The sequence below is a fragment of the Emydura macquarii genome, unplaced genomic scaffold, assembly GCF_026122565.2.
Source record: "Emydura macquarii macquarii isolate MOO-44397 ecotype Brisbane River unplaced genomic scaffold, CSIRO-AGI_Emac_v2 contig_2768, whole genome shotgun sequence".
Classification (NCBI taxonomy): Eukaryota; Metazoa; Chordata; order Testudines; family Chelidae; genus Emydura; species Emydura macquarii.
Window position 1 is genome coordinate 48,866,437 of NW_027132905.1, and position 18,720 is coordinate 48,885,156.

General features: G+C 49.1%; 1 protein-coding gene across 1 annotated transcript in view; it reads right to left on the minus strand.

Moving 5' to 3' along the window:
* Positions 1–4,196: 4,196 nt before the first annotated feature.
* Positions 4,197–18,720, minus strand: part of VWA5B1 (von Willebrand factor A domain containing 5B1) — a 63,407-nt gene continuing 48,883 nt past the window's right edge. The window contains exons 19-22 of the mRNA XM_067567505.1: positions 16,328–16,402; positions 15,786–15,855; positions 14,064–14,187; positions 4,197–12,288 (exon numbers count right to left, since the gene is read on the minus strand). Of these exons, the coding sequence (XP_067423606.1) occupies positions 11,521–12,288; positions 14,064–14,187; positions 15,786–15,855; positions 16,328–16,402 (1,037 nt within the window). The 3' untranslated portion in view covers positions 4,197–11,520. The remainder of the gene's footprint in view (positions 12,289–14,063; positions 14,188–15,785; positions 15,856–16,327; positions 16,403–18,720) is intronic.

Here is an 18,720-nt window from a genome sequence, read left to right on the forward strand (position 1 = left end):
GAAAGCGTGCCCCCATCAACTCGCTTGGCCTAGAGCGCTCAGGCTTTGGTACCAGTTCTAAACAGACAGAGCCAGTTCTGATGTTATCCAAATTGATTGTCTCATCCCTGCCTCAAAGCCCCTATAACTCGCCTCTATTCCCCACAGCAGCGTATACACAAATCACCCCGACAGCAACCACCATGACCAGCTAGAGCAAAGCAATGTGAAGCCATGTGAGAGAGGGGTGTGTGTGTATACACATACACACACCCTACATAAACACACACAGCTGCCTCTTATCAACCAATTAGTGTTAACTGGTTTTTACACCTGCTGCTACCTTGCACTCTTAACCCGGACCCAATTAACTGCAGCTGGCCTGTGGGCGCCTTCCCCCAGAGAGCAAATGCTCCCTGCTGCTAGTACACAGCAGGCTTTGCTCATCTCTCCACCCAGGGCTTTAGGTCACCTCCCTGCTTCCCCCCAGCCAGCTCCCCTCCCCAGTCCAAGGCCTCCGCCCCTGCAGCCTGTCTCACACGCTGTCTGCTGCCTCCCCATCTGCTCATCAGTCCCGGAGTTTTCCAGCCTTCCCTTTAACACTCCCTCTTGCCAGGGAACAGGTTCTCCTCTGCTCCAGCCTCAGCTGTTTCAGCTCTCTCTGGGCTCATGTTAACAGGTTCCCATCATTCCTTTCCGGGCCTGAATCTTGTAGTGACTTCTCTGCAGGCTCTGAGCACCCTCTCCATCACACGTAGCACCCTTGTCTATCCCAGCGGCCTTCCCTGCCGGTGTTGTTCCTGGCACTCCTATCTCTGCCCCCAAGCCTCTGGCAGCAAGTGTTCACCGTGTTTGTTTTTGTAGGGACGGGGATGGGTGGCCTGGCTGGGGTAAAAGGAGACCCGCCCAGAGCTGAGGTTTGCTGGAAGCAAAGTCAAATGTGGGTTTGTAAAATGGAAGAGCCAGAACATAGCTTAGTTCTGGTCCATGGGCCCCAGCAGAGGATCTGGCTCCACCTACTTTCAGTGACCGCTTGCAGAGCTGATTTTTGCAGCCTCTCAGATCAGGGGCTTAGACGAGTGTCTGTGCACCATCGGTTGCATTGCCATCGCTTGGTTCATGGCCCTGGGCATGACAGGAATGGTGGGAGAAGCCAGGTCCCTCCCCTCTGACTTTTTTCTGAGGGGCAGAAAGATGCTAAGCTCCCTGGGCTGTGTGGGAAACTGTCTCGGGGCCGGGACTAGTGAGAATTGGGGTAGAAATCCGGTGTCAGCTGAACTCAGGGATTTAGACGGGGGGTGGGATTTGGAAGCAGGTTTGAATCCTCTTGATAATGCAGCTCTCCTGATCAGCACTGTTCCAGGGAACCGGCAGCTCAGAAAAGATCAGGTGTAGCCTTGTCCCAGCTGCAAATTGGCACACATCAAAGACGGCTCTGGGAGAGGAGAGGGGAGGAGAAGAGAACAGCCCCTCTTTGCTGAGTAGCCGCTCGTTATATCCGAGGCTTCCGAGGGCCACTTGAAAAAAAATTGCCACTCTTTCCCGGTGACTCCTGTCACCCTAGAGATAAACAGCTTAGCATTAGTCCCGGCTGATGATCACTGCACCTGAGACTAGCGGCCGAGCACCCCCTGGCGGTGACTCGTCTGAGGATGGAGAGCATAGGCTGGGCGGGTCCTTTTCTCACACAGCCCCCAGCCCCAGCCGTTTGCCCAGCAGCTCTGTGATCACAGCTATGACCAGGCTAGAGCCTGGCCCTGTGTCGTGGGCCCATCGCTGGCTGTTATTCCCCTCAGTGCACCTGTTGTGTGGGCCAATTGTTGGCTCACAGCTCCTGAGGGGGAGAGAGGAAATCAGCAACACAATTCAGACGGGCACTAAACAAAGTCGTTCCTTAAAAGGGATCATTCCTCCCTGCTCCAGTCCCCCTCCCCCAGGCAGTGCTGCTGGCACCATGCCCCTCTCACTCCGGTCAGAGAGGCTGAAAGAGAAGCGGTCTCCCAAGCTCCCAGGGGAAGTGGCGGTTAAGAGTGGAGTGGTGCAGGAGAAGCGTGCGCTGCAGGGGGCTGACGCCCCCCGAGATGAAGGAAGTCATGTTACCTCAGTGGGCCAGGGCATTACCGAGCATGTCTCCGAGGTGTATTGCAACTGGGAGTGTCAAAAATCAGATGAGGTTCATGATGCCTGATAGGCAGGTGCGGCAGATCTGTAAATCCCAGTGCCCGTTGCCTGACGTGCCAATGCGTGGCTCAGACAGATGGGCAGGCAGGCTCCCTGCTGATGATGACACTCAGCCTGATTGTCCTCCCAGCGGTCCTGGTGTAAATCAGCAGTAATGGCACTGAAGTCGGTGGAGTGAGTGAGAGGGGAATCAGGCCCATTGACCGGCTTGGAGAAAGTCACTGGAAAATAAGAGTCAGAAAACTTCGTTCCTACATAGTGACTTGAGTTTTCAAAGCACTTTGCAAACATTAACAGGCACCATAGAGATGGATGCTTTATAAATACCTATAATAATTATCAGGCTAAGACGGAAGGTGTAGGCTGAAGGCAGATCTCCAGTGCACTTGAAAAACTGACACATAAAACTTTGCTGTGTAGTTCTAGGCGTCATACTGCTGGTGAATCTCTAGTCTATAGAGGTTCAAAGGTTCACATTGCATCCATTCCCCAAAGTTCAGGGGCTGAACTGTGCTCCGGTTAGAACTCCAGTCCTCTGGGGCTTGCAAACTGGCCCAGGGACTCTTCAGTGGGTGCTAAGCACCTCTGCAAATCAGCTCACCATTTTTCATTAGGTGCCTGTGGATTTAGGAGCTTAGCCATCCACCCTTGGGTCAGAAAATGTTCGTCTCAGTTGATAATGCTTGGGATGAAAGGTCCTATGCTCGGGTATTAGTTCATAGAGTGAGGAGCACGGGAGGGGAACTACAGCTTCCCCTCCCGGACCTGATGTAAATCCACTCAGTGGATTCTCTGATTGGTGCTTTCAGCCATTAGCAGAGAGCAGCAGGAGATGCTGGAGGAGGCGGAAGATCCATTTACGCCTGCTGCGGGGAGGCCCAGGTGAACCTGAACTTTGAAAGGAGAGGGGAGCATTGCAAATGACAAGTGAAATACTACTCAGACCTGTTGGGCTCCAAGCTGAGGGAGGTGGAAAGCAGCCTCAGGAGCCCAAACAGGAGAGAACGGGCTGGTCTGCAGCTCACTGCAGAGCCTTGGCAAATGACACTGGAGTAAGTGAAACACTGTAGTAAGTGAAAGTGGCCTGCTAAGAGGGCCAGGCATTCAGCAGAGTCCAAAACTACCCTGCTCCACGGTCCCGTCTCTTCTGAAACACTTCAGTCACAGGCCTCCTCTGACCCAACAGGGAAGGTGACCCACGTTTATTGGGTCCCACTGGCTCTGCCTGCTGAGTCTGGGTCTCCTGGCCCCAAATAGCCATGGCGGGAATAGGCAGCATGGGAGAGGGAATCCCACAGGGTCCTGACGCTGCTCGGTTGGCCCATGACGGGAGAGCGCCCAGCACGCCAGCGGCTTTGCTTTCAAACTAAACGTTTGTTGTTTCTGGGTCAAAGCGCCTGAGCGTGCGGTAGAAGGGCACAGTCTATCCCGGTGTATCCTGGTTACGCAAATTCATTCATTTGGGGCCAGAGCTGACGTCACTTGGACTCAACAGGAGTCGTTCCAGTGATCTCAGCAGGCTCCGGCTTGGGCCCTTTGTGACCCCCTAGCACTCAAGTGCCATTGACATTAAGTTGAGCAGGTGCTTGAGGGCTTTGGTGAGCGGCCGGTGAGCTCAAAGGAAACCCACCATTCTCGTACCGCAATCGCGTCCCTTTCAGCTAAGGAGGGAGAGGGGCCAGGTGCCGCAGCTGCTCCTCTGAGCGTGAATCCCTGACATGGGCTGACTGCGCATTCCCCGAGCCCGGCTGGCAATGAGGAAGTGTTGACCTGGAGCCGGCAATGTCTGATTCCACTTTTCAGTGTGGGTTGTGTTGTGAGAAAAAGCACCCCAGGAAATGGTGAAAGACATGAAAATGTTCATTTCCTTTGCAAATTCATTTTTCACACACACACACACACACCCCACACACACACACTTTCAGTGCCAAACATCCAAGGAACTCTAAGTGAGAGGCTCTGGGCCCAGGATGGGCTCCCGTGGAAGGGTGGAGAAATCAGAGCAGAACAAAGCACTCAGGAAGGCACAGGGCTGGTCAAGCAAACCTTGATTTACTGGGATAACAATGCTTCTGTAACAGAGAAGGCAACTGCCACGAGGAACCAGCTGACAGGCCTGCACTGTCTCACCCAGAGACAGTTCCAGCGCTGCGGAATTACAGACCCCAATGAGATTACACCAGTAACAAAGGAACTGCCGCAGGAACAACAGGCCGGAAGCAGAAACACTGTATTCCCTCTTTTCCCCCACCCCCCGACATGAAAAATCAAAGCTCACCGAACGAGGCAATGGCATTATATATTGGGAAAGTGAGTGCAAGGCAACAGGGCTTCGATGAGCAGGACAATGTCACAGGACCACAGTCACATTGTACGCTAGAGTGTGAGGTCACGTCCGTAGGCACTTGAGGATCCGGCGGACAATCGCCAGCCATGTCACTTGAACCACAGCAGACTGCATAAAGCCACCTGGTTAATTTGACAACTAAATTACACCACACACTTCACCAGCAGCAATACAGCTACAGAGAACTCTGACTTGAGCACAGGTGTGGGTTCAACGCATCCCTGGCAACAAGGACTGAATCCAAGAGACGAAGACGACAGAGTGGTTGGAGAACTGCCACTTTGTCTTACAACATGTGAGGCAGTATTTGCTAGTGGTTCGAGCAGGGGAGCTGGGAGTCAGGCCTCCCTAGTCCTTTTCCTGGCTCTGCCACAGGCTTTTCAGGTGACCTTAGGCAAGTCAGTTAACCTCTGTGCCTCAGTTTCCCCACCTGTAAAATGGAGATCATAATAGTTACCCCCCCTTGCAGGGGACTGTGAGGCTGAGTTAGTGTTTGTGAAATGTTCTGGTGCCTTGGCATTGCTTAAATGTGAAGTATTTCTAATATGATGCTGTATTTCAGCATGGTCATGGGTCTTTACACTGGATAAAAGGATTAGCAACGTGGGAAGTACAAATCAGCCAGCCAGGTGTAAGCCAGGGTTCAGGTAAAAGATACAGGGAAAGCACTAATTATGACTCATACCACTTAACCCCCTGTCATCCAGAAAGAGATCATCCAAGAGTATCTTTTGCTGCTGGACAAACATCAGAGTAGAGGGAGTTGGCTTATCTATGGAGCTGGGCTTTGGTGCCGCAGGAGAGAACATGACATATTCTGCGATAAGGTGCTGACCTGCAGCACTGGCCAGACGCTGAGGATGAGAGTCATGCCTTTAACTACGTCACCTTTTTACTAACGGCCAAATAGATAGCAGGATCTTAGTGATCGTGAAATGAGGTCACCCTCTGGTGGCCAGCCTGGGCAACCTACAGCCAAACCGTGGGGCTATGCTATGGGACTTCATAACAGCAGTGAGGGAGTAAGTGGTGCAGGGTTTAAACATTCACCTGAGCGTCCAGAAGTACTACCCTTAATATACCCAACGTGTGCAGTCAACAGCTAGGGCCGAGCATAACCTGTCCATGCTAAAGCTGTTGTATTGGTACCTGGCTAGGAAGGTTTGATACCAAAACTGGACATTAGACTGCAGCATTGTGAGCCTTTTGCCGTAAGGAGAATGTTCAAATGTTTGCAAGTCTTTTCAAGTCACCAGAACTGAGTCTTAAAGCTGTAGAAAGCTGCATGAGGGCAGTGCCTCAAATCTCCATGGATTCAGTATCCTTTTTGGAGAACTGATCGGAACCAGCTTGGTTAACAGTCAATCAGAGGAGGTGAGCTCTGGGTCAAGTCCGTCTTAGACCAATGGCAAATCTAATCCCTGGCTTTGCTAATATCTTTGTAGTGACAGCCCAAAAAGTGTGTGTGGTGAGTGGGGGCTTGGAAAAAAGGCAAAAGAAAGAGGTAGGTTTTGCTGTGAGGTTTTGTTTTGTTTTTTAACTAATTACCCCTCCAAAAAATAATATCTTATCTGAAGGTCCCCTTTCTTTGGGGTTAATGACATCTGAATGATAGCATCCGCATTAAAAATTGCTCTGAGAACTGACCAGAGCAGTGGGAGTGCCGGCTGTTTGCTTCTCCTCTCCTTTTCTCCTTAATTAACATAATGTTAATTGGGGGGGCCAAAGGTCTCAGACATGATGCATAGTTCCCAGAACTGCTGTGGGGCAAAGCCGAGACATACTGACCATGCTACAGGGTGGCTGGTCAAGGCTGTTCCTGTGTTCCCATACACTGTCGCTGTTACATGGCATGCTACAGAAAGTGCATGCTTCGTTGTTTTGTTCTGAACAGTCCAGGTCCGTGAGATCATGCACCATCCATGTCACTGTGTCTCAGCTTGAACTCTCCAGATTCTTCCTAGGCTGTAGCATACACACTCCATGCTATTCCCGATGCAATAGGATACATCATCCATGTTACTCTTTACTTTTAGAGAGGCTTGCATTCTCTTTGGAGGTTCTGAATGCGATGCCCCAGGCCGTATTTTTGTGTCAAGGGGGTTATGGTGTCTGGCAAGGTTACTCCTCCAGGGTCTGTACACTCTGTGGAGTTCTTGGGCTGTGTTTACAGGAGGAATTAGAATGTGACTCATGTATTATGTACCTGCTAAGTCTCTAACTGCAAAGCTGTTTTAAATGATTATGAAAAGTCCATAACCTGGAAGCATCTAAAGTGCTCTGAGTGCATAGAAATAAGCTCCTATCAACTAATAAGGTGAGTGCATAACTGGTTGGAAAAGCGTTCTCAGACTGTAGTGATCCATGCTTCACAGTCAAGCTGAAAGTGCGAATCAAGTGGGGATCAGTTCTGGGTCCGGTTCTGTTCAACATCTTCATCAATGATTTAGATAATGGCACAGAGAGCACACTTATAAAGTTTGCAGACAATACCAAGCTGGGAGGGGTTGCAAGTGCTTTGGAGGACAGGAATAAAATTCAAAATCATCTGAACAAACTGGAGAAATATTCTGAAGTAAATAGGATGAAATTCAAAAAGGACAAATGCAAAGTACTCCACTTGGGAAGAAACAATCAGTTGCACACGTACACAATGGGAAATGACTGCCTAGGAAGGAGTACTGCAGAAAGGGATCTGGGGGTCAGAGTGGATCACAAGCTAAATATGAGTCAACAGTGTCACACTGTTGCAAAAAAAGCAAACGTCATTCTGGGATGCATTAGCAGGAGTGTTGTAAGCAAAACACAAGAAGTAATTCTTCCACTCTACTCCGCACTATTTAGGCCTCAACTGGAGTATTGTGTCCAGTTCTGGGTGCCACATTTCAGGAACGATGTGGACAAATTGGAGAAAGTCCAGAGAAGAGCAACAAAAATAATTAAAGGTCTAGAAAACATGACCTCTGAGGGAAGATTTTAAAAACAGGGTTTGTTTAGCCTGGAGAAGAGATGACTGAGCAGGGGATATGATAATAGTTTTCAAGTACATAAAAGTTTGTTACAAGGAGGAGGGAGAAAAATTGTTCTCCTTAACCTCTGAGGCTAGGGCAAGAAGCAATGGGCTTAAGTTGCAGCAAGAGCAGTTTAAATTGGACATTAGGAAAAACTTCCTAACTAACTGCCACGGTAGTTAATCACTGGAATAAATTGCCTAGCGAGGTTGTGGAATCTCCATCATCAGAGATTTTTAAGAGCAGGTTAGACAAACACGTGTCAGGGATGGTCTAGATAATACTTAGTCCTGGATGAGTGCAGGGGACTGGAAGGGACCTCCAGAGGTCTTCTAGTCCAGTCCTATGATTCAATGATTATTATACACTGCAGCATTGTGGACAGAGATGTCATGACACCACCTGTGCATCAGGTTTATGCATCTCCTAACTGCACACCTCAGGCCTTTGCATTTCACATGTGCACAGCCCCTGAGGCTGTAGCACTCTGGGCCACCAGGCTGGGCTTCACTTCCCCACTAGCTTCACTAGATCTGCTAAGAGCGCCAGGTGTTCCCCCGTGGGACAAAGGAGACACTGTGCATTGATTTATGCTCCTGGTATTTACAAAGCTGGGCCTTGGGGCTGGCTAAGGGGAATAGGGGCATGAGGTGGGAGGACAGGATGGTACAAAAACACTTCACCAATCCAGTGCATCTGGTCACGCCACCTACCAAAAGATGCTCATGCTCACATTACAGGGCCTGCAGCTGGGCCCTTGCACTGGTTTTGCAGCACACTGTCACCACGTCACAGAGCCAGAACAGAGCTAAGTAACAGCTACAGATCTAGCTAAGCTTCAGTTCGCAGCCTTTCAGGATATAATACTTGAGACAGGAGGAGCAGCTGACTTGCCGGGAAGGGAGTGTGACACTCCCAAGCACTCCGACTTCATGAAGAAGTAACATCTCCCAAAGACACAGGGTGTCTGCTTTAACATCTGGATTGGTGTCCCTCTGATCACGTGTGGGACTCCAGCAGGTTCAGAGACTCATTTGAAACAGAACCAAGAAAGACCCTGGAGCGGTTTGGAACTGGAACACATTTCCATCGCCCGAGTGGGCAAGACATATTTGTCCTGGGTTTGAAAACATCAGGGAGGAAGCATTTTTGTAACCTGCTCTAGTGACAAAAGCAATTCTGACCCCCTGCAACCTGTTCTCACTAGAGCTGATCAGAAACCAACAGCTTTCTTGCAAAAAATGCCCACTGAGTATTTTTGGGTTGAAAAGTGTCAGTTTTCCATGGGAAATTTCAAATGAAAGGTTTGCTTTCAAAAGGGAGTGGGGGAAAGACCCATTTTTCATGCTTTCTGCTTTCTAATTATTTCCAGCTGCAAAACAAACAAACAAAAATCATGAAAAATGGGTTCTTCCTCATTTTCTCACACGCTTTTTACCTCTTCTGCCACCTTCCAATGGAAAAAAGGGGCAAAGGGGAGAGGGGGAACTGAAATTGGTCAGTTTCCTGAGCCCAAAAACAAAACAAAATTTTATGCTGAAAAGAAATAAATTATTTTTAGAATTTTCCTGTGAGAAAAAAATCAACCAAATTCATTGAAATCAACATTTTCCCTCAACTTCAACTAAAGCAGGTTTTCCAGCGGAAAATGTTTTGACTGAAGAATTTCAACCAGTTCCATTTCTCACTCATCAACCTCAAAGCTTTAGCTTTCTTTTGCCCAATGACACATCTTTCAAGACACCCAACTCTCTGGAGCCAGGGAGCAGCTAACGGCTGTGGCCAGCTACAGAGAAGTGAAACAGGTGCTTCAGTTCTATTGACTTCAGTGGGACCTAAGCACATGCTCAAGCATTGTCCTGAATAAAGATGTTTTCCTGAACTGCAGCCTAAAGTTTGGACACAGGAAATGCCCTGATATTAAAGCATCACCCGCTTCACTGCATGGCAATTAGGATGCAGTCACCATCTGTCCCCACCAATCAGACAGCCACAGTTAGTGGTGCATTTATTAGGACAAGCAAGTTGCTCTGAGTGGTTTGTCACATTCTGCTCTTGGATACGTGTCCCCAAAATCCCATTGACTTCAGTAGGCTGGGCCCCCAGGCAGAATCCAGACCTTAATTTTCAATCTATTCTGAGTTAAGGAGGTTGCGATGTATTTAATTTAATTAATATGGTTTTGACAATTGTCAGCTGACGTGGGTTAGTGGCATTAGCAAGAGATCATGGGAACGGTTCTGGTGACTGCTGAGAGCTGGAGTTGCAGGATTAAAGTTGCCTTCCACTATGAATAACTGATTTGGAACGGTTGCTGCTGAGTAATTACACTCAGAAAAGGGTCTGTCAATACAATTTGCTGTCACTTGTCACTTCGTATTAAGAAGAATGGATCCAGGTACCCACTGATTCTGCCTGTCATATGCAGTGCGAGGGTATGGCAGTCAAGTCAAAATACAGCAGTGCGAGGATGGAAACAAATTCTGCAGTGAGTCTAGAGAGAGGATGAGAGAATCCAAGCTGTTCAAAAGACACACAGTCAAGAGGCAAATGTGGGCAGTGCTTAGCTTTGGTACAATGAAACATCACGCATCAAATCTGCACCGGGCACAAGAAAGTGGCACTCAACTCTCTGCATGGGAAGGGGGGAAAAGGCAGCCAGACCAATGGCAAAAGAGCTCCAGCAAACCCCTGATCAATAAGCACGGCTAGCAAAAGTCTCAACGGGGCAGCAGAATGTTTCACATTGAGGCCGGAAAATCAAAGGGTAAGAACACGAGCTTCAAAGCCACTGGGTAAAGTGGTATGGGCTTGGAAATGTAGATACAACGCAGGCCCATTAGCCAGACCTTTTGGTTCAGATCAAATGTCGCATCAGGAGGCTCTCCTTGTAGGGGGAATGCACTCAGTGCATTGAAGGGGCTGAAAAGCTTTAACTGCTCTAATCAGGGTGCACTCTATCAGCTCTGCTACATGGGGTCTAAAAGTGCCCTGGGAATGGATTTGCTTCAACCCACCTCCTGCATTCTTCCAGCTGCTTGCTGGCTGTGCAATCTGTCCCCAGACTACCCCTGCTCTGCATGCAAAAGATTCTAGGGCACATTGTCAGCCGCGAGCCGGCCAAGAAGGTGGTCCTGGAACCAAGGCCAGGATATCCAAAGAAGCCGAAGGGAGTTATGCACCCAGTGGGGATTATAATAGGATTTGGATGTTTAGATCCTATGAGCTCCTTTGAAAATCCCAGTCCAAATCCACAGCTGGTGATAAGTGTAGAGAATGAGTGATCTGGAGGGATCTGGCTATTCACTCCATTGTTTTCCCCAGCCCAGCAGTAGTAACTACAGTTTTGCTGTTCCATCTGAAGCTGCTTGGCTAGTTGACCGCAGTCTGGATTTCCAATAACCTTGACCTATGAGGCAAAACGGCTGCTTGGACACAAATCCTGAGACAAGAGACACATGTTAATCTGCACGAAAACGCACTCGAGCTGGAGACTGGGCAGCGATGAATCACAGCTGGAAACGCCCTGTGTCAAGAGAAGAACGCAGGATTGATGGTGGCTGGGTGAAAAGTGAGTGGCTGGACCGGACGGCGGCGCACGAAGGGTGGATGACTGAGTGATGATTTGGGGGTTCTCATTCTGGGACTGGTGCTGTGGATCAGATGAAACCCAGATTGAAGGGAAGGCTGCCCGGTGCCAGGTGTAAGTGGAGATGCTATTCCTAGTCACAGAACTGTAGAATGCTTTTGCTTAGATATTGGCCTTACTAACATCCTGCTGCAGTGAGTGCCACAGGTGAATTATACCCTGCTTACACAACAACAACAACAACTGTTTAGTGCTGGGCTCTGAATGATCTTGGTCATTTTCTGACCAGCAGAAAGGCTTGTTCTGTAGTGGGGGAGCTCAGCTGTTAGACCGTGTTTCTTTAAGGGCCACTCCCTGTATCCCAGGTGTTTTCTTAGATGACTGCCTGACCCCCCCTTTCCCAGGCCCCCTTCCTACACGTTGTTTGGGTTGTAGCACAACAAGTTGAACTCGAGGTTCTCATCCCAGTGCCTGAGCAAAACGAACAGCTGTCGGGCTGCGGCCTTGACGGTCCCCAGGCTGCGGCCCTCTGGGAACTCCTGCTCGGTCAGCCACAGGCTGGCCTTGGCAGCCACCAACTCCCACTCGATGAAGTAGCAGGCGGAGCTGTGCTCCAGCCAGGCCAGGGCCACGGCTGTGGCCCAGAGCATCCCCTCGGGCTCGGCCCACTGATGCAACTCGATGTCAAAGAGCAGGGACTGCAACTCGGAGCTGTCCGACTCGGAGCCTCTGCCACTGTCGCTCTGCAGCTCCCGAGGGGACTGGGTCCTCTCCGGGGAGGAGAAGCGGCGGATGGTGATGGCCGGGGGTGAGAGTTCATTCTCCGCTTTCAGGGCCTTGGACAGGCTTTCAATGGCACTGCCAGAGAAGTGGCGAGGCCGGCCCGTGTCCTCCAGACCCTCGCTGTATCCGTTCAGCACGGCCCCAGCAGTGAAGTCTCTGTCTGAGACGTTCTCTCCGTGAACGTCATTCGGTGCCAGCAGCTGCCGGCTGTAGCCAGGGCTCTTGGGTTCCCGAGGCGTGTCTGACTTCTTAGCACTGCAGGAGCTGGCGGAGGGGCTGAGAGCCAGCCGGTGGCAGGTGAACGGAGACGTCCACTTCAGCTTCTCCATGGGAATGTTGATTGCATGGCAGAAGGCTGGGTTCAGCAGGAAGGCCCCGCAGGCCAACTGCAGAGACACCTGTGGAGAGGGATAACAACGCTGACGGAAGGCCCTGGAGAACAACCTGCTCTGTAGGCCCAGCCAGGGCTTTGACTCATAGACTCTAAGGTCAGATGGGACCAATACGAACATCTAGTTTGACCTCCTGCAAAACCCAGGCCACAGAACCTCACCCCCCCGCCCCCCGACTCCTGTGATAGACTCTGACCTAAGATGGAGTTATTGAAATCCTCAGATAATGAATTAAAGACTTCAAAGTTCAGAGAATCCACCAGCAATGCTGCAGAGGAAGGCAAAAAACCCCTAGGGCCTCTACCAATTTGCCCTGGGGGAATATGGCAATCAGCTAAACCCTGAGCATGTGGACAAGATTCACCAGCCAGACACCCAGAAAGAATTCTCTGTAGTAACTCAGAACCCACCTCTTCTAACATCCCTTCACAGGCCATCATACCATCCCCTCCATAAACTTGTAACGCTCAGTCTTGAAAGCCAGCTAGGTTTCTTGCCCCCACTGCTCCCCTTGAAAGGCTCTTCCAGAACTTCACTCCTCTGATAGTTAGAAACCTCCATCTAATTTCAAGTCTAAACTTCCTGATGGCCAGTTTACAGCCATTCGTTCTTGTGTCCACATTGGTCCTGAACTTAAATAACTCCTCTCTCTCTCCCTGGTATTTATCCCTCTGATGTATTTATACAGAGCAATCATATCTCCCCTCAGCCTTCTTTTGGTTAAGCTAAACAAGACAAGCTCTTTGAGTCTCCTCTCATAAAGCAGGTTTTCCATTCCTCGGATCATCCTAGTCGCCCTTCTCTGCCCCTGTTCCAGTTTGAATTCATCTTTCTTAAATATGGGAGACCAGAACTGCACACAGTATTCCAGATGAGGTCTCACCAGTGCCTTATATAACAGTACTAACACCTCCCTATCTCTACTGGAAATACCTTGCCTGATGCATCCTAGGACCGCATTAGCTTTTTTCATGGCCACATCACATTGGCGGCTCACAGTCTTCCTGTGATCAACCAATACGCCCAGGTCCTTCTCTTCCTCTGTCACTTCCAACTGATGCGTCCCCAGCTTATAGCAAAAGTTCTTGTTATTAGTCCCTAAGTGCATAACTTTGCATTTTCCACTATTAAATTTCATCCGATTTCTATTACTCCAGTTTACAAGGTCATCCAGATCTTCCTGTATGATATCCCGATCCTTCTCTGTATTGGCAATACCTCCCAACCTTGTGTCATCCGCAAACGTTATTAGCACACTCCCACTTTTTGTGCCAAAGTCAGTAATAAAAAGGTTAAATAAGATTGGTCCAAAGACCGATCCCTGAAGAACTCCACTAGTAACCTCTCTCCAGCCTGACAGTTCAGCTTTTAGTACGATCCATGTAGTCTCCCCTTTAACCAGTTCCTTATCCACCTTCCAATTTTCATATTAATCCCCATCTTTTCCAATTTAACTAATAATTCCCCATGTGGAACCATATCAAATGCCTGACTGAAATCTAGGTAAATTAGATCCACTGCATTCCCTTTGTCTAAAAAATCCGTTATCGTCTCAAAAAAGGAGATCAGGTTGGTCTGGCACGATCTACCTTTCGTAAAGCCATATTGTATTTTATCCCAATTACCGTTAAACCTCCATGTCCGTAACTACTTTCTCTTGAGTCTAATATGCCAGAGGAGAGACAAGATTGAGCAAATGCTTTAAGAGCCCCTGCCACCTCCCGTCATCCCAGTTCTCTGGTGCTAGCAGTGACAGCCTGAGGTCTGGTTTGGTTGCTTACCAGGGGCAGGTAGTCAATGTTTTCATTGCTGCTCTCGGAGCTGGGCTCATTCACCCGACTTGGGGATTTACTCATGAAACCTTTGGCTGCTCGAGTCAGCAGCCTCGTTTTATTAAGCGTCAATCTGCGTCGAGACACACACAACAAAGCAGTCATTTACATACCTGCCTCTCGGACCCATTGCCTCCCACTAACCAATCCCCTCTCCGCCTTCCCGGTCCCTGAAACATGGCTCCCTACGCTCAGTCATGCAGTAATGCTGCTGTCAGAGAAACGTGGGCTTGGCTGGGCTGCTAAACATCAATTCAACTGGCTTCCCAGACAATGGACACTGCCCATCTCAGCCCTCCCCCTCCCCTTTTTCTTCTGCATTAACCTGCCACACTGGCCTTGCCTCTCCGATTGGAAATTCTTCCCACTACTACCTTGTGCCAGTAGGAATGCAAATTCCATCTGGGACCATCTCCCATTAGACTCTCCAACAGATCAGACTGGGAGGGGACATTCTGAGGCCCTTATTTGCGTGCGACCCAGACGCTAATGCTTCAGCTGATCAAAAACACGTGAACCCTGAGCCCTTTCTTGTCACTTTCCGTATGAGCCATTTGTGACTCGGGGACTCAGAGAGGGGTTTCCAAGGACTGGAGTCAGAGAGGTAGCCAGAAGAGGAGTTTGTAGGAGGTGGGGAAGAGAGGGGCCATTTTGCCTTGATACCTCATTTCTTGAAGTCACTAGAAATGGGAAAAGTTTAGAAGGATTTTTTTTCAAAAATGCCTAAGTGACTGAGGAGCCTAAGTCCTGCCGAATTTCAGGAGGCCTAGACTTGCACAGTTTCTCCATCCCTGATGATATGGAGCTGCACCTACCCTCCCTGGATGGCTCAGGGCATGGTAGTAGACTAGACGGCCTTTCACGTCTAGGTTGCTGGCTCAAAGCCAACCTCGCTAGACAGCAACTGCAAAACATCACCATCTTTTGGGCGCTCAGTGGTCAACGTGACATGAAGTCGGGGATCTTTCTGCTTGCCAGTGGGGAGGCGTCCACGTCTCACTTGACACTAGTCACACCTCTCAGCAGAGAGACCCAGAACGGAATGGGCCACTGACCGAGCCTGGACCCTCTGACCCCCTGGGGTGGCCCTTCCAAGTCAGAGTTGGGGAGCCCTGGTGGGGCAGTCTGAAAAAGCTTGTGCTGCTGCTGCCATGATGCACCTGTTTCTAGACTAGAACCTACATGGGCCAAATTCTCCTCTCAGTTACACCACTGATTTGAACAGGCTGCGTCAGTGCAACAGCGAGACTCTGGCCCAGTATTTCCAGTCCTTTTACAAGCACCATGTTTACATGATACATGTAAAATAAAGAATAAAAAAGAGACGGTTTGGTTGGCTGTTTGCTCATCATCAGGCTCAACTTGTTGGCTGATTGTCGCTAAACCTGGCTCACAAGTTATCTGCCTGGACAAGTAAACCAGCCAACAAGAGTAGCAAGAATGGGCTGCAGGGCATTTTGGTCAGTGAAATTCCTTTTACCAAACCCCCTTTTGGAGTGTTATCAGTTTCCCATCTGCCTGACACGGACAGACAAGCAGCTGACAGGCTTTCCCTCCTGTCACTCCCTTTTGCCAAACCCAGAGCCAGGCAAAAACACTGAGCAGTGGAATACTCTCGGTCATGGGGCCGGGAAGTCTCGCTGGGTCGGGGAATGCTCTGCTGCCCCTTACCTGGCAGCAAAAAGGGTATCGATGGACTTCTGGGAGTGAGCAGAGGAAGCGGATGGGCTCTGCAGCGGAGCTGGGGAGAAATACAGAACCAAGGTTGAAATGAGGAAACTTCTGACATCAAGGGAGAGTTAATCCGAGAGTTAATCAGGAGCATGGGCTGGAGGCTGGGCTCCTGGATTCTATTCCTGGCTTTGATATTAAGCTGCTTTGTGATCTTGGACATGTTACTTCATCACTCTCTGCCTCCGTTTCCCCATCTGTCTAATGGAGATGAAGATACCTATCCACTGAGTCATTTTCTCAGTCGCAGACCTGCCAAGACCTGACTTCAGAAGTCTGAGCTCTCTCTGTAACAGCTGGCCCAGTGCAGAAAGATGCTGCCCGGCCATCGGATGTGACCAGCTGTTGCAGGAGAAGCACAGAACCCTGAACTCAGATCCTGGCAGGTTTAAAAAAAAATCTTTTCAGCTCAACCTGAAACCTCAGTCGGATGAAGTGGTGCCACTGCGATCCTGAGAAATCATGTGAATGTCTGCCCTAACCTTCTGGGAAACTGTAGCAACCCCAGGCAGAGGAGGCAGGCATACTGCAGGGCGATAGGCTGTTCTCATCTGCGTCTGCAACAGCAGAAGCACAATGGCCACATCACCCTTCTCCACCTTGGCACCACAACAACCTATGCCAGCACCACCCTCCTCCTCCTGGTTACCATGGCTGTGTGAGCACCTGAGGCTATTTAGCCTTTAAAAAGGGGGCTCCCAAAGGGTCAGGCATTGCTGTGTCCCTGTGCAAAACTGAACCCATCCATCAGGCTCTCCTGACGTTCATTCTAGTCTACTCTAATTCAGAAAAGGAATGTGGCCTAAAACCTGGAGCAGAGCAAAATAGGAGTCATTCCTACTCCCATCTCTGCCACTGAGTCACTACTTGACCTTGGGCAAGTCATAAACATCAATTTCCTCTTCTGTAAAATGGGGGCAATCACATTTTCCAGACTGCTGGGCAGATTAATGTTTGGAAACTGCTCGGGAATCCCGGAATGGAAGGTGATATAGGAATGCATATTCCAGGATGATCCGTATTTTATTCATTCCAGGAAAAAAATCTAGAATTTATAAACCTCAAACTCTGAAATAAACCCCATAGGTTGTGAGAAATGTGATTTATCTGAGCACATAAAAAGATGGGAAGCAAATCACAGCCTCATTAGACATGTTATTGGTTGCACCTGTTTGTCTGGCTTTTTAAATTTCCTTTAATGGTATTTTTCTTTCTTTTAACCAGCATTTTCCTTCTCTCTCTCTCTCTTGCTCTCAGTCATGGGAAAACTTTCAGTGTCTCAGAAATGTTTAGTTTCGAAGCCATTGTGTTCATCCTCCCAAAGCAACCCATAACTCCCCTGTGCCGCCAGGGAACCAGGAATACACACAGGGACAGTGCTAACGATCAAGTGCTGATAACTGAGCTTTTCAGGTCAAATTGGCCTTGAAAAACTGAGTAGCGCAGCAAGAAGCTCTCATGCCAACTGGATTGTTTAGCAAGTCTAACAATGTGAGCGGTGCCAAGATCTAATCTTTAGGGAGTGCTGGAGGCGTGGAGCTGAATCCAGAGAAAACAAGAACTAGGATGACAGATTTCTGAAGCCTTTAAGGAGGGGCCAAAATCTGGTCAAGCTGCACCTCTGAGTGCTGGGTGTGGGCTGAAGAATCCAGTATCAGGGCACTGGGCAGGTGGATGGGCTGGGCTCAGTGACAGTCATTATGGAAGAGTCTTTCATTGATAAGACGTGGGGACGTGGGCTAGAAAATGTGACAACCCAATTTTAAAGACCACCAGCCTCAAACTGTGGAACTCACTGCCACAGGAAATTGTGGAACCAAATACTGCAGTAACATGCAACAAGGATTAAAACAGGTGCTTAACTGTAAGATTCCAAATAGCATCTGTGGGTCACTCTGGCTAGGGCAGAAGTTACCAGAGATAACCATCCTGACAGTTCAGAGAATAAATAGATCTTTATCAGGGGACAGGGAGAATCCATCTCCTCCTCAGTGCACAATTTGGTGTGTTGTGGAGAGGTTATACCTTCCTCTGGACCATCTGGTACTGCCCAGGGCCATAGAGAGGATACGGGATCAGATGGACCATTGGTCTGTTCCATCTTGGCAGAGCCCATGTTCCTATGTATAAATGTGTAAACCAGTGGAGTGTCAATGACTTGAACTATGTTCTCCATTGACTTCAATAAAGCTAAGCCTATTTCCACAGTTAAGGATCCAGCTCATTGTTTGAATTTATTGTTATATTTAAACACGTATAAGAGGAGCTGGCAAATGGCCACTCTTCCCTTCCAGGGACTGAGCACAGAAACGCCTGCATTGTAATATCACCATGTCTCGATGTATAGCTAGTTCAAAACACAAGTGTGCAATTCCCTAGACAAGCGCTCTGCAGAGACCTAACTCAGCTGATTCTAGATCTATTTGGAGAGAGAAAATGTGCTTTCCAGCACAGTTACTTTCTACACGATCATGAATTCCAGTTCCCTCCTTGTCCCTGAACGAGAAGATCATTTTAATTCAGCAGCAGTCACGACAACATGAGACAAAATCCAGCCTGACTTCTCTTCATTAGCCAAAGATTTACAGACAGCCAAGTGTCTGAAGTCCCCATGTCTCTAATTACAGCAGGCCCAGCCCCTCATGTCACCTGTGTTGTGGCTGCTAGTTAACCTCAGCGCATCTGGAAGAGTTACTTCTCGTGATCTGAGAGTTTCAGAATCAATTATTTTCTAGATGCCCCATTTCAGGAGATGGATTCCAGCCGGAAGCATGCCTGTCCAGACCACACGCCTAGCGCCTCATCAGACCTTTCCTGTGATAGGAGCTGGGCATATTCCTTTCCAAAGAGCTGTCACCTTGGCCATAGAAGAGAG